Raw genomic sequence first — 13,766 nt, forward strand, 5'->3', positions numbered from 1 at the left:
GCAAAGCAATTCCCATCGCGACCGACGGACAGGGGCAGGCGGCGGCCTCCGGGGTGCGGTGAGCTGCGGAAGGCGGGGGCCGGGCGGGTGCCGCTGGGCGCGGGCAGGGGCTGCGGGGCCGCCCGGCGAGGCCGCGGCCCGCTGAGGAGATGGCGGAGGCGCTGTGGGCGGGGGGGCCGCCGCGGGCCGCCAGGGGCCGCCAGGGGGCGCTGTGGGCGGGCGGCGGGCGCGGGCGGAGCGGGGCGGCCGCTCTCGGCGCACGGGGCGGCGGCGGCGGAGCGCGGCGGGGGCCGCCCCCTGCTCGCCTGGCGGCGGCGGCGGCGGGGCCGGGGCAGCGGCGGCGATGGCGGACAGCGCCAGCGAGAGCGACACGGACGGCGCCGGCGGCAGCGGGGGCGGCGGGAGCGGCGTGGCGGGGCCGCTGGCGGCGGGCGGCCCGGCGGCGGGGCCGGGCGGCGGCGGTGGCGGCGTTGGAGGAGGCGGTGGCGGCGGCGGCGGTTCGGGGGGCGCGGGCGGCGGCAAGGCGGGCGGCATCGTGATCTCGCCGTTCCGGCTGGAGGAGCTGACGAACCGGCTGGCCTCGCTGCAGCAGGAGAACAAGGTGCTGAAGATCGAGCTGGAGACCTACAAGCTCAAGTGCAAGGCGCTGCAGGAGGAGAACCGCGACCTGCGCAAGGCCAGCGTCACCATCGTGAGTGCGGGCGGCGCCGGCAGCTGGGGGGAGTCGCCGCGGGGCCGGGCCGGGCCTCGCCGTGCCCCCGGGGCCGGGCAGCGCTGGGCGGGCAGGAGGGGCCCGGCCCCCACACGGCCCCCGCTGAGGGCGGCAGGCGCGGCCCCGGAGCTGCCCCGAGCCCCGGTTGTCCTCCCGCGCGGGTCGCGGCTGTCCCCTGCGGGCACCCCCGCGGGCACGGGCTGCGGGAGAGCGCCCCGGTCGCCAAAAGGCTGCGGGCCGGGCTCGCCGCCGCGCTGGCGGTGCTGTTCCCAGAGGTTAGTCAGAAACAACTCCGAAAGTCCCTCGGAAGCAGCGCAGGTGACACGCCGCGCTGTCCTGGCCCGGCTCGGCTCTGGCAATGAGCGCTGAGAGGATAAACTGCACCGCCGCTTTATTCGATGCTGTGAGGTGTCAGTCCTCGGCAAAACGCATCCAAAACGTAGCTGCCGTGACATTTTCTTCTGTCAGTGAGGTGTGGGGGGGTCAGAGCGCGGTATTTTGCTGCTTCAGCTGCGGGAGTGCTCACTGAGGTGCTCCCGGCCTGAGAGCGGGCAGAGGGGTGAGGTGCCGGGCACCGCTGAGGTAACGCTGGGGGCTGCGGGCACCGGCCTGCACGGCCTGGCCAGCGCAGGGTGCCCTGGAAGGCTCTGCAGGCCACCTGCCTGTGCGTGTCCTCTTCTTCTTCTCTGAATTTTCACAGGGAGTGTTTTCTTGCAAGCGTATCAGCTCTCCTATTGATAATGAGGTTTTCGCTGTTGATATATCTAGCAAAGGAATGGGATCTGGAGCTTATCAAGGCAAACCTCGCATCTGGTCCCTGTAGTAAGCGTTCAGCTTCTAGCAGGATGTGGGCCGGAAGAGTGCATGAAATACAATACAGAAGTAATTTATTCAGGGATGACAAATATAGTGCCAGTCAGGGAAACATGTGCTTTGTTAATACTTTACGAGTAGAGAATGTGTCTTAATTAGGTAGCAGTGGAGTGCCTTCTAATGCTGGAAGGGGCTAAGACATCTTGTCAGTCAGACATTTTCTCTTCGCCTGTCAGAAAGACAACATCTTTCTGAACCCCTGGTAGGTGTGTTATTGTTTGTAAACAAGTTAAAAAAATGTTCCCGTGACTTAAGGTTGTTTTGGAGCTTTCCTGGGGACTTCTTACCTCACGTTTTCATCAGACTTCAGTTGACAAAAATTAAATATTTTTCTTAAATCTAAAACTGCATCTTTTCTGACATCCTGGCTGAAGAGAGAAAAGGTGTTAGACTTTTATAGCAACCTGTGGGCTGTCTAGAAAACCAGCGTCTTTAGCAGACACTCTCTCTTTGGTATGCTAAACTGTGTGCACAGCTAAGTAAGCCGCTTCTCATTCAGCAAGCAGCAAAATAATGAATGCAAAACAATTTTTTATTTTCAGGCCACTAAGACTCTGTGCTGTGGTTTACATAGTTCTTAATGTAAACACATTTGCAGTCAAAATACTTTGTCATATTGCTCCAAGTATGAAAGTGGTCGGAGATGAGCTTTGTTGGAACACAGAAATGTGTGCCATTTGCATGTAAATATAGGTAAATGCAAAGTTTTCTGATTTTCTCCATTGTGATTCTAAACCTTTGTCAATTTACTCCCACAACCCAGCTCCTGCTCCTAGAGGAGAGCCGTGCGGGCAGGGCTGTGGCACGCCAGCTTCCTGCTGTAGGCACTGTAATGTCACGAATCAGCTTTGATTTTTATCATTTGTTACGGATGGGCCGTGAAGCGCAGATAAAACCGACAGGTAGCTGAAGTAGCGGCTGAAATGACTAAACCTGTGTGCTGTAGGTGAAGGTGACCCTTCTAGCCATGAAGCTCTTCATCCCTGAGCCTTTTGCTGTCCCTTTGCTTGAACTTGGCCATGCTAGTGCTGCAGGGACACTAAACTTCCCTTAGTTCCCTCTGTTCTCTTCAATGGTTTTGAATATTTTCCCTTTAAGCTTTACCAAGTAGAAAGTGGTCTTCTACCTCCTTCCTCTTGCATCCATACTGCTGAATGTGTTAACACAGAATCAGAATCATTCGGGTTGGAAAAGACCTCTAAGATCATCTGGTCCAACCTTAATGACATCTTTTTTGTTTCTGTGGTATTATTGGTGTACACGTTACATATGAATGTGTACGGTTTGGGAATTACTTAGCAGCTTGCTGATAGTTCTATGTTGTAGTTAGTCCTTGCATCATAGGGTTGAAAATAAGTGTTCAGTGTAGGGGACCTATGTTACGTAGTTGTGCTTGGAAAACTGGCTGAGAAAAGGTGTTGGCTTCGCAGTCTTGTATGCTTACTAACTCCATATGAACTCTCCTCTAAAACGTGTAAAAACAAATGCTGGTTTAATACTGGGGTCTGTAAAATGAGCTTGGACAAGGTGTACTTCCATAACGCTGTGCAAGCTCTGCTCCTTCCAGTAGCCTGAAATGGAAATGAAATTATGCTGTTGGTCATGTGTTGGCTGTGAAATTAAATAAATATACACGGTAACTTTAATCGACCCGCTGTTATTGGTAACCAGCCACAGGGGAGGCTATGTGTGGTGAGAGCTGCGTAGATTAGAAGTAGTATCTGCTAGTGCAAGAGTGAGTACTGGAAAGAAATAACTGAGATCCCTTGAGCTGTTTGAGGACGGTTCCCTTTGTACATGTTTAGCAATCTTTAATTATATGATCGCATGATGTTTCTGCAAGATTCTTTTAAGGAAACGGACAGGATGGTGGGTGCTTAGGTTGGGAAAAAAAATGTCCATCTGAAAATCTTAAAAGCTACATATTTGTGATGTTAAGTAGTTACTTTTGGTTATAGTGCTGTGGTACCACAAGTGGAGTTCCTGTGTGAACTTCCTTTATTTCTTGGTGAGAAAGGTCTGCAAGGAAATGTCACGTTTAGTGGACTAAGTGTGGGACAGCACAACTTCTCTAGTGAAATAAAAGTACGTTGAAAACTGGGTGGGGGAATGACGGCTTTCCAACCCATTGAATTGTTGCCTACCACAGAAGCTGAAGAACTTCAGCTGGGAGCTGCGTGCACACATGTCTCTGTCAGGAAGTTTCTTTTGAAGTTGGTAGAACTTAGACTTCTAGCTTTTTTTTCCACTTTTCAGTGTTTGATGTTACAAAGTCGACCTATTTCACTGAAAGACATGTAGCCTTTAACTGATAGTGAAGCATTTTGTTTTTCTTGGTTATTGTTTTCAATTGACAGGCCTCATAAAAGCAGGCTGCTTTTGATAACAAAACCAGTTTCAGTCCCTCGTTCCTACAGGTACATACATGCTTACCCTTGATTGTTAGATTCAGAAATTTAACTCATGTGGATTGGCCTCTTAAAGTCAGGCATCTCCTATAGCATTAGAGAAAGAAAGTAAAATAAGCCTTATTCCATTATTTTTTTTCTAACCGATACTGTGTACTTGAGTAGCCTTAATTTGAAAATGTTCCCACTCCAGAGTGCCTGATGCAGCAGTTTGTAATGTAGATTTTAAAGAATGGCTTCTCATTTTTTCCTCAGTTTGCTTTGCAGGGAAGGAAAGACTCCTAAAAGTCGCATGGTGTTGGGGTTCGTGGATGCCCAAAGGAGCATCGGTTTGGATGAAACAGACTGATCCAAACTGCTGCCAGCATAAGTAACCTCTGCAGCTAAATCTGCACCTCAGGTGTGAGCTTGGCTGTTGCTGTTCTCTGGGTGTTAGCAGAGGGCAGTTGCGTCTCCTGGCTTTTCCTTCTCCTTTGCATTTCTACAAAGCAATGTGAACAGGCTTCTACAAGCTGGGAGAAACAATGGAAGAGAAAGGCTTACTCAGCTCTCATTTCCTTGCTTGTAGTCACAAATTCTGAAGAAATTTGTTGCTTCCCATAACAGACATCTCCTGAAAACAAACAGGCTTCCAGTGACTTACAGGTTGGCGAAATCCTGTGTGGTATTGTAGAGTTGTTGCAGTTTTTTCAGTAAACAACCAGTGTTATACGCTGGAAATAAACACGATTTCAGCATTTTGTTCTCAAGGAAGAAGTATGTGGTGGGATGTGTGCATGTTTGTGATCTGCTGCCACGGCTCTTCATGGAAAATGTCAGCCTGGATAGGTAGTTAGGGGAAGTTAATGGATGTGCTAGAGCGCTGAAAATCCTCTGCAAAAATTGCTTTTTAACAGCTTTTTCCAGCCATGGAGTTTGCACCAGAGTTTCAAAGCAGAACACCTGTTCCAGTGCAGAATATGAACAGCAGGAGAAAGGGTGGACTGAAAATGCAAATCTTTGAAAGGCGCTTAGTTAAGGGCAGAGGGATCAATGGGAGAAATCAATTAGTAGGTACAAAGGTACAAAGTGGACCAAGAAAGTGAAGAGATTAATGTTTTAAAAGAGGTACCTGTAAGTTTATCATTTACTCTCTGTTTTAAAGTAGGTCTTGCACGTGTGAAAGAGATGGGTCTGCTGTTTTGTGGTGTCTTCTGTCGGTGTAAGAAATGTCTTCGGAGCTTCAGTATCCAACTGGTTCAATGACTGGTTTGTAGTCAGCCTAAAAATCTATCTCAAATACCTTATTTTAGAAATGTTTTGTTTACCTGCTTTTTAGAGTACAGACAGCATTTTTGCAAAGATTAGCAAGTTCATGCACAGTGTAACTTCATGCACAACTTTTCAGGAAGAGCAGATATAGGTAATGACTGCCTTGTATTTGAATTTTATGTTTGCCTCATTCTCAAGAAGTTTCTATTGATCTTCTACAGAACGCCTGGAAAGGAAGAAAGAAGCTTAATGATGGACTTAATGTTTTTGGCCCTTAGGTTAACACAATAAAAGCAGTGCTATTTGCAGCACTGCTGGCAAACTAATAGTAGGAAGGTGTATTATCATCTGCTTCCCTTTGGTACTTGGGTATGGCCTCTGGCATGTTGAAGTCCCGGGAAAAAAATAACTGTAGTGGTGGTAACAGCACATCACTGTGTGTGCTGTAGGACTTCCTCAGTACTGGCTAAAAAGCAAACTAAAAAAAAAAAAAACAAAACAAAAAAACAAAACAAACCTCTTATTGAAAAGAGTTATTGAAATAACTTATTGAAAAGTGTCATTGGGAAGAGTATTTGGTTGTAAATAAGTCTGTGAGATGAAGAATCTGAGTGTCCTGTGCGAGTGCTCCTACTCAAAGCATTCCTTGTTGAGCCGTAGGTTCTTGCAGTGCTTTGTGGCTTGGTTAATAAGTTTGACAAAGATACAGGCTTCAACAGACATCTTCTACTTTACTTTGACAACTGAAAGAAGCTCTCAAACTCTGAGATGCTGGAACTCTAATGTGCTGGATTGAAAATGCTGTGGCTAAATGATGCACTGGTCGGGTCTAAACACATTTTCTTGCTTCAAGTTTATCCAGATGTTTGTGAGAGCTTAATTTGGAATGGATAAGTTCGATTTTTTTCATCTGGTATCATTGGTCTTTCTCTGTGAGCTTAGCGTTGTGTGCCCTGGCTAATTTGGCAGAGCTGCAGCAGCACACGCGTGCCTTTTCCAGACCTGGCTTGTAGCGCTGGGTTGCCTGCTAGCTCTTGGTTCCACAGTTACTAGCACCAAACCATAGTCTGGGGAAGGGTATTTTCCCTTGTTCTTGACTTTCCTGAGTCTCTCTTCTTAGTACGAAGAGGTAGCAACCCCAATGAGTTTTTTTCCCCAATGTTAATTTCACCAATGCTGTTTGCAGCAGCGAAGGTGAGCTGTCTCTGCTGGGGGCTTTACTGAATAACAACGCACAGTACATGTTTTGATCAACATTGTGCTTAGTACGTGTTGGTGTGAAATTGCATTAGAAATTTCCTACTGAGAAGTGTTTTTCAGATCTGTAAGCCACTTCGGAATTCCAGCTGTATACTTTGATTATATTACTGGCATTTTAAATATGGTATAGCATGCATTACTAAATCAGAAAGTCTTATGCGTGCCATGGACGTGCCCTACACCTTTGTGGTTATCTTTATTACAAAAAGTCCTTGGCTGAAAGATGTGTCTATGCTTATCTGCCAGAACTTGTTCCCTATAAAACCACGCTGAATTACTCTCTTAATGTTTCTGTCCTTTATGCAGTAAATGAGTTTGTTTTCAGTACTGCCATTGGGTTGATACCCAACTCTGATAACCATCTGAGTCTTGCTTGCCTTGAAAGGTTGCACAACAGTTCTACTCCTTTGTCTGTGACTTTATTGGTATTGCTGTGTTTAATAATGGTGGCATGTCTTCAGTCAATAGGAATATTGGCATATTGTTCGGAATTAATTTGGGGCTGGAAGTGAAATGAGAACTGGTATTTCAGAGTGCATTGGGGAATTCTTAATAATGCGAAGTTCTTGGTGTTTCTCTAGGCTTGCTGTTCTGTATGTGGAGTTGTTTTGCTTTTCTCTTCGATGAAGTTTCTCATCAAATTTATATTGAATTGTGCATCAGCCTGGTTTGTAGTGAGTTTTTATTTTCAGAATGCCATTTAGTGGCAGGTTTGAACACTTACTGACACTAACGGCCCTTCTTGCTTAGTATATTTCCAGTGACTTAAACATTTTAATGGAGAGGGTTGTTTTAGTTTCTTCTGCATTGTGCCCCTAACGGGTTTGCTTTGGCTGAAGAAAAAGCAAGTCATGTGCACGACACAGCTGTTGCTTCGGATGCTAGAGAAAAACATCAGGCTTCTTTAGAGGTTCTAGCCTTGTTGCAAATCCCACTTTGAAAAGCTAGTATAGGCAAGGCTGCAGAATAATTTCCAAATCCTGGAAGTTCAGTACTTCATTTTAGTTGAGGCTTTGAGTGTGATGGAGCTTGATTTTTATTGCTGATTTTGAAGAATGAAGAAAACCTTACTTTTAGAGCAGTTACATGGTCTTTGGTTTTCTTGCATGTGTTAATTCATTTTCCTTGTTGGTAAACAACTTGTTGGTTGTTTCCTCCTACTGTTGATACTGACTTCAGTTAATATTGAAGTTATTTTCTAGGCTCCTAGTCCTAAGTGTTGGTGTGTATGGGATGCATCTTCATCTCTGGGCTTGCAATGCTAAAACTCCTTGTAGTACGTCAGGAGATAGAACTGCATGCAGCACAGGTGTGTTAAGCAATCTTACACAACTGCTCATGATTTCAGCGACAGATTTTGTTACTGCAGTGCATCCCATAAGGTACTCTTTGGTGCAAACTGGAAGACCATAAAATGCTTGGATGGGTGACTCTGCATTGCTGCAGACAGGGCTGGTCAGGGAGCTCAGCGCAGGGGGTGCTGCGGGTGGACATGGTGCTGGTTTCTCATGAGCTGTTCTTGCAGCGTGCAGTGAAGAACGAGGCAGTGCTCCTCCAAAGGAGCAAACATTGTCAGCGGTAGGCATCTGATGTATTTCAGCATAGCCTGTTAAAAGCAGCAGAGAGAAACAGTTGCTTTGCTGCTCTTTTTTATGCTTGGGGGTAGGAGGAAGTTGCTGAATTTAGCAGCAGAGCAAGGGGTGAATCCTTTTTTGTCGTCCTCCTTAAAAAAAAAAAAATAAAAAAAATCTGGAGGAGGAGAATGATAGGGACAAAATGTACAAACTGGATTTTGCACAAGTTTTGGGATCCAAGCAGAATGAATGTAAGAGATGAAGACATGCTCCAGAAGAGGCAGAAAATGAAATACAAAACAAATTCCTATGGATCACTAACAGAAAACATTGCTGTGATGTTTTGCTTCTAACACAGCAGCCTGGGGACATCCAGAAAGCAAGATCTCAGGTTCTACTTTGTCAGTCGAGTGCTGCTGTCTGAGTGGAGAGATGTCTTAGTTTTGTAAGATTGACCATTATGGTCCTGCTGAATACATGGGATGAAAGAAAGAAGTAAAAGTGAAGGCAAGATAGTTGAGGTAAACTATTCCAAAGTAAAATAGCAAATGTCTAAGTTGGAAACTAGCACAAGATGATGCAGATGTGCAGATTTCACATCTGTGGGTTGTAAGGATTCCTTGATTAAAATTGTAGCAAGTTATTTGCAGAAATATTAAATCATTTTTTAAGTGTGACATTTACATCTGTATTTTTTCAACTTGTCTGTTTAAAATACAGGCATTGCGTGCTACCTGATGCCTGTAGTGACAGTCATTTCAGTCCCTGGGAGCTGTGTGTCCCTTCCTGTCTTCCATTGCTGAGACTTGGTTCCTGGAAAGAGGGCATTCCTCCAATTGATACTCTAATTGAGGGAGAAACTCTTAGCCTAAGGCCTTTTATTCCCCTTCAACTCTGAATATACCTGCTTAAAATTTTCATCTTCTGTGTGTTAATATTGCATGTGGTCTGCTTTTTGGTTTGGGGTAAGCTTTAGGAGGTAGATGTGTTGAGGGATTTCTTGAAACAACAAAAATCCCATGGCTTGCGGCAGCTGAGCAAACCAAGCTACCAGGACGACTATGAGAAGTTCCCATGACAGTGTTCCCACATCGCCCAGTTGAGGAATTCGGGAAAATATTGTTACCAGTAGCTGGCTTCAAGGACAAGGTCTATGTGACTGCTAATCACAAGGGGGTTGTTTTCTTGCAGGTGGGGTTGTTTTCTTGTAGTTGTTTGTCTGAGTGATTTTGACCACTAATCTTGTGTGAAACACTGTCCGCCCCTGTTAAGTTCACTATAAAAGTTAGGCTATTCGGGCAATAAAATGAAGCTTGCTGATCACTCATATTGAGTGTCCCTGTCTTCCTTGCGTCAACAACATAGATGTGCATCTCCTCAGCTGTGCTGTAGATCAGTGTCCAGGCAGTTTCAGCTATCTGTAAACTTTGGTCAATGTTTTAATTCTTTAAACTGCCTCGGAATGTGATGTTTCTGCTTATGGCTGTGGAGCTTAGGGGGTTTTTAATTCCTTTATTGTTATGGATGCTAATCATGATATTTAAAACTCCTACCACACAGATTTAAAAAAAGCAATCCTACAATGATACAGTTCAGTCCTGAGTAAAAGTGTAAATGATTCTTATCAAGTCAGAAGTGCTAAAGTCTGATGTTTAATGCACTGTAGTACCAAGTTTCTGTTCCTTACAGTTTAATTTCTACTTTCAGCAGATTATGTTGGAAAAGTGTTTATTTTTTGCTTTTTTTCCTATAGCAGTGCAGTTTCCACTTTGTTTCTCTTCACTTCCAAGTAAACAGCAAAAGCAGTTAGTAAGAATTTTGCCAAATGGATTTTTTTATCAGTGCTTTTCCAAGAGCTTCAAGCAGTATGTATTCTGCACACCTGTGACAAATGAAGAGTACCATTTTTCTGCAGCTAGTGTTGCCAGGAACTGATTCACAGGCAAAACCCTGCCCTTGTAGACCCTAAAGTAGTGACAGAATCAGGAGAGTGGGCACCTCCAGAGAGTTGTCTCCTGAAGAGTAAATTCAACCTGAGATGAAGGTCTGTAATAACATCCCTTTTCTTTGAAAATTGAGGTATTTACCTGAAAGTTCTTGCTCCACAGGTGGAGAGGGTGGTAGACATTTCCTGTTTTTCTTTTTTTGTGTGTGTGGTTACTTCTCAGTCTTAGACCCACTTTTCCAGTTCTTTTTGGGGTGAACAGTCAGGGATGATTGTATTTCCCCATATCCTGCAAACTTCTGCTTGTAGAGAGGCAGAGCAGGATATGGATCTTTCGTTTTCCTCATCATCTTTTCCTGCAAATTTAACAGACGTGTTTCTTGTCTTGAAAGCCAGAAAAGTGGTTGCACTTCAGAATATTGTGGTATGTATGATAAGAGATCTGAACTGGAGAGAAAAAAATCTCCATTCACTAACTTGTAGGAAATCATAAGTGAAATCACTTGTTTGCTCCGATGGAATTAGAGCTAATACGCGTTAACATTGGGACAGATGGTGCCTTGGGCGCTTCATAACTGAACTGGCTTGGAACAAGGTGTGATGAACATCAGCAACGAGCTGACAAGTGCTTTTTAGAAAACCAAGGTATGAGAGAGGAAATAAGGGGGTCTTAAAAGGAACGCTCTTAGCAGGCTAGTTCTGTTGAGTGACTAGGCATGCCTTGCTGGTGGGGTGAAAACATTGCCATCCCTGACAATTATCTGTGTTGTATTGAAATGAGTCATTTAAAAAAAAAATGCATTTGTAAGAAAGTTGTGGAGGCACTGCGTCGGTGATCCAACACGTTCTGCCTAGAAGCATGGGGTGTAACAGGGTAATGCTTGGGCTGTCGTCTCTTCTGGTGAAGAAGAGCAAGAGTTTTATATGCACGTGCTTGCTGTGCTTTATCTGAGCTGCATAAAGGGAAGTAGGGCTTCCGTGAAGATGCCTTGGAAGGATGGTCAACCTCTCTCTCCTCTGCCTGGATTTGCACTCCTGTCTGCAAAGAAAAACAGTTGTGACAGGATAGATGCTTTTAGCAAAAGCTTGCTGTGTTTGCATTTTGTGCAGAAGCTTGTTGTTTTAAAACACAGGTCAGCGCCCGCTGGCACAGGCGTAGATACCTAGGTGAAAAGAGGCTATTCAGTAAATAAGTCACCTTGTAGTTATTCTTCTGTTTTCTTATTTTTCTTTTCTTTTTTTTTTTGTCCTTTTGAATCTTTTTTTCCTCCTCTGAAACTTTGTGAGCATGCAGTACTGAGTTTGCTAGTTGGTCAAACCAAGGCAGTATATTTTGTAATTGCCAAGTGCCTACACTTAAAGATAAAACGTGAGGGAAAAAGAGGTAAAATAATACTTTAAAATATATTACCTTAAGAAACAATGCTACTTACATTTTTTGTGCATTAGACATCTGACATTACACAGTAATTTGTACTGATTTGCAGCAGGACTGCATTTCTTGCAGATTCTCCTACCGTGGTGGTGTTGCTGGGTTTTAAGCTGGTATTGATTATTGTTTTCTCAGCCTAATGCAATTGGATTGCATTGAACTGGAGTGTTTTAGATGCAAATCAAACATAAAATCATAACATTTCTAAAGAAGGGTGATGGTTCTAATGATCCCGTGGCCATGGAATATAAGTTTTTATATGTTAAAAAAAAAAAACGAACAAAAAACCAAAAAACAACAACACAGAGAACTTAAACAAAAGCCCCACCAGTATGCGCTACAAGAGTTGCTGTATGCAGATTGATCTTTTTTCCCCTCTTTTATATCCAGAGGGCTGTGTTGACAAAAAGTCAGGCAAACTTAACATGAAGCTACAAATGCAGCTATGTGTATATCTGTGTACCCGTATATGCCTGCATCTTTATTTCATTTTTCAGCAGTTCTTACGCTGTGGCTGAACAAAAGCAGAACCTGTTCCATGTGCTTCTGTATTTTGTTTGTTTTGCACTTATTGATTAACTAGTGAGCTATTTACAGCACGAGATTACCGACGAGTTGACCAGGGAAACAGCAGCAGCAGTGGACGCCAAAGAGTAACACAAAAACCTTTCAACTTCCCATCGGTGAAGGTTTAATAGAGAGATGCCGGGCTCTGGTTCAGTGGCCCTCATGACCTTGTGTGCACACGTGGCAGCAAGGAGCATCTCATCTTCCCTGTATTTCAGAGCGCCTCGACATGCACGCACATGGAAGTGTGCTGTTGTGGAGCGTGCGGGAAGCACGGTGCGGTCACACCTCGTGTGCGTGGGCAGCAGTGAGGAGGGGAAACAGCTCAGTGTGATGGAGCCGCTCGGAAAGGCCTGTGGGCTGGATTGCCTTTTCCTGCTAGGGGATTCCTGTCTTGGCCTGTAGCTGCTGCTAGCTCACGTTACAGGGCTTGTGTGTGAGGCAACAGCGGCTGGGAGCTCCCAGCTTCTGCCTGGGGGTGGCCAAGTGACAGGAAAATAGGTGCTAGAGCTGTGCGGCTGGTCAGCGGTACGGCTGTTACGGTGTGGAGGGTTGGGCACTCACTGTAGGAAATGTTTCAACAGGACTTGCCTCTGCAATCCAGCTACCTTCCTTCTGGGGAGCTGTATTAACACCTAGGCTTTAATTACATTAAGACCTGCACAAGGGTGCCTGATCAAGGTTAAGCTATTAAGTAGAAGTGATTTGAAGGTTGATGCGTTTTTTGGGCCCTATCTTGACATTTTCTTAGTTACAATGGCTTTTTCAAGGGCTGTGCTTTTATTAACTATTTAATGATAGTATTTTGGTACAATAAACTCCCTTGAAGAGAGCAGACTCCATTTTTGTTTTGAAGAAAGGCATTTACATTATTTTTAAACTATTTAAGTATATTCAGGAATTCCGCTGTATTAATTCATAATTACATGTAACTCATTGTAAGTTGTATACAGTGAACCAAATACATTAAATTTGTAAGCGTTCTTGCTTAGGGAATGACTCTTTCCATAACTTATTGCACTTGCACCACTTGTGTATTTCAGTTGTGCAAGGCCCTTGCAGGTCAACATCAAACTGCAGAGAGAAAGAAGCTGTTTGAAGTGTTTACAGATCTGAAGTGGAGTGGAATTGCATACCATCAGACAACTTACTGTATTGCTGGTGCTCACAGGTTATGTAGTGTGTATGAATACTGCTGAACAAGTTGGTATTTAGGAAGGTAGTCAATTTTGAATGCTCCTTTAAAGCGCTGTTTCTTGCAGAGCTTTCCATGCGGTAAGATGCATGCACGAGTATCTTGAATGTAACTTCATTTCTGAGAGAAGTTCTCACGAGGCTGCGTGGGTGATGTGTAGCTGAAAACATCTGATCACAGTTAAAGCTGACGTGGAAGAAAAATGTGTCTCAAGTCATTTGTCTCAGCTCATTTCTCGACATGGGCTGTGCTGGTGCAGATGAAGAAGGCAGTAAGCTGGGTCACTTTGTAGGCATCGAGGGAAAAACTTGCTGTGGCTGGAGTTGAGCAACAGGGGTTGTGACACAAGTGTTTTGACGCTTCCAGCCAAAACCTGGCTGGCCTTTTAGGAAGGGGATGAAGGGGGGAGAGAATTGCCAACCATCAGTGGAGATTAAAATAACTGTGTTTTAGCACTTTAATGGCTCATCTTACGGGTGTTCCTGTATTACTGGAATAAAAGCTATGTGTCTTCCTCTTGTACAGCAGAACAAACCTGCTGAAATGTAA

The 13,766-nt window shown here is 44.8% G+C and overlaps 1 protein-coding gene across 3 annotated transcripts in view; it reads left to right on the forward strand.

The window, feature by feature from the left end:
• Nucleotides 1-266: 266 nt before the first annotated feature.
• Nucleotides 267-13,766, forward strand: part of CCDC6 (coiled-coil domain containing 6) — a 50,353-nt gene continuing 36,853 nt past the window's right edge. For all 3 annotated transcript variants that reach the window (XR_011098371.1, XM_068688768.1, XM_068688769.1), the window contains exon 1: nt 267-691. Coding sequence is in view for 2 of the 3 variants with exons in the window: in XM_068688768.1 (XP_068544869.1) it covers nt 344-691 (348 nt within the window). In the remaining variant the exon portion in view is untranslated. The remainder of the gene's footprint in view (nt 692-13,766) is intronic.

Source organism: Anas acuta, chromosome 7, assembly GCF_963932015.1.
Source record: "Anas acuta chromosome 7, bAnaAcu1.1, whole genome shotgun sequence".
NCBI lineage: Eukaryota > Metazoa > Chordata > Aves > Anseriformes > Anatidae > Anas > Anas acuta.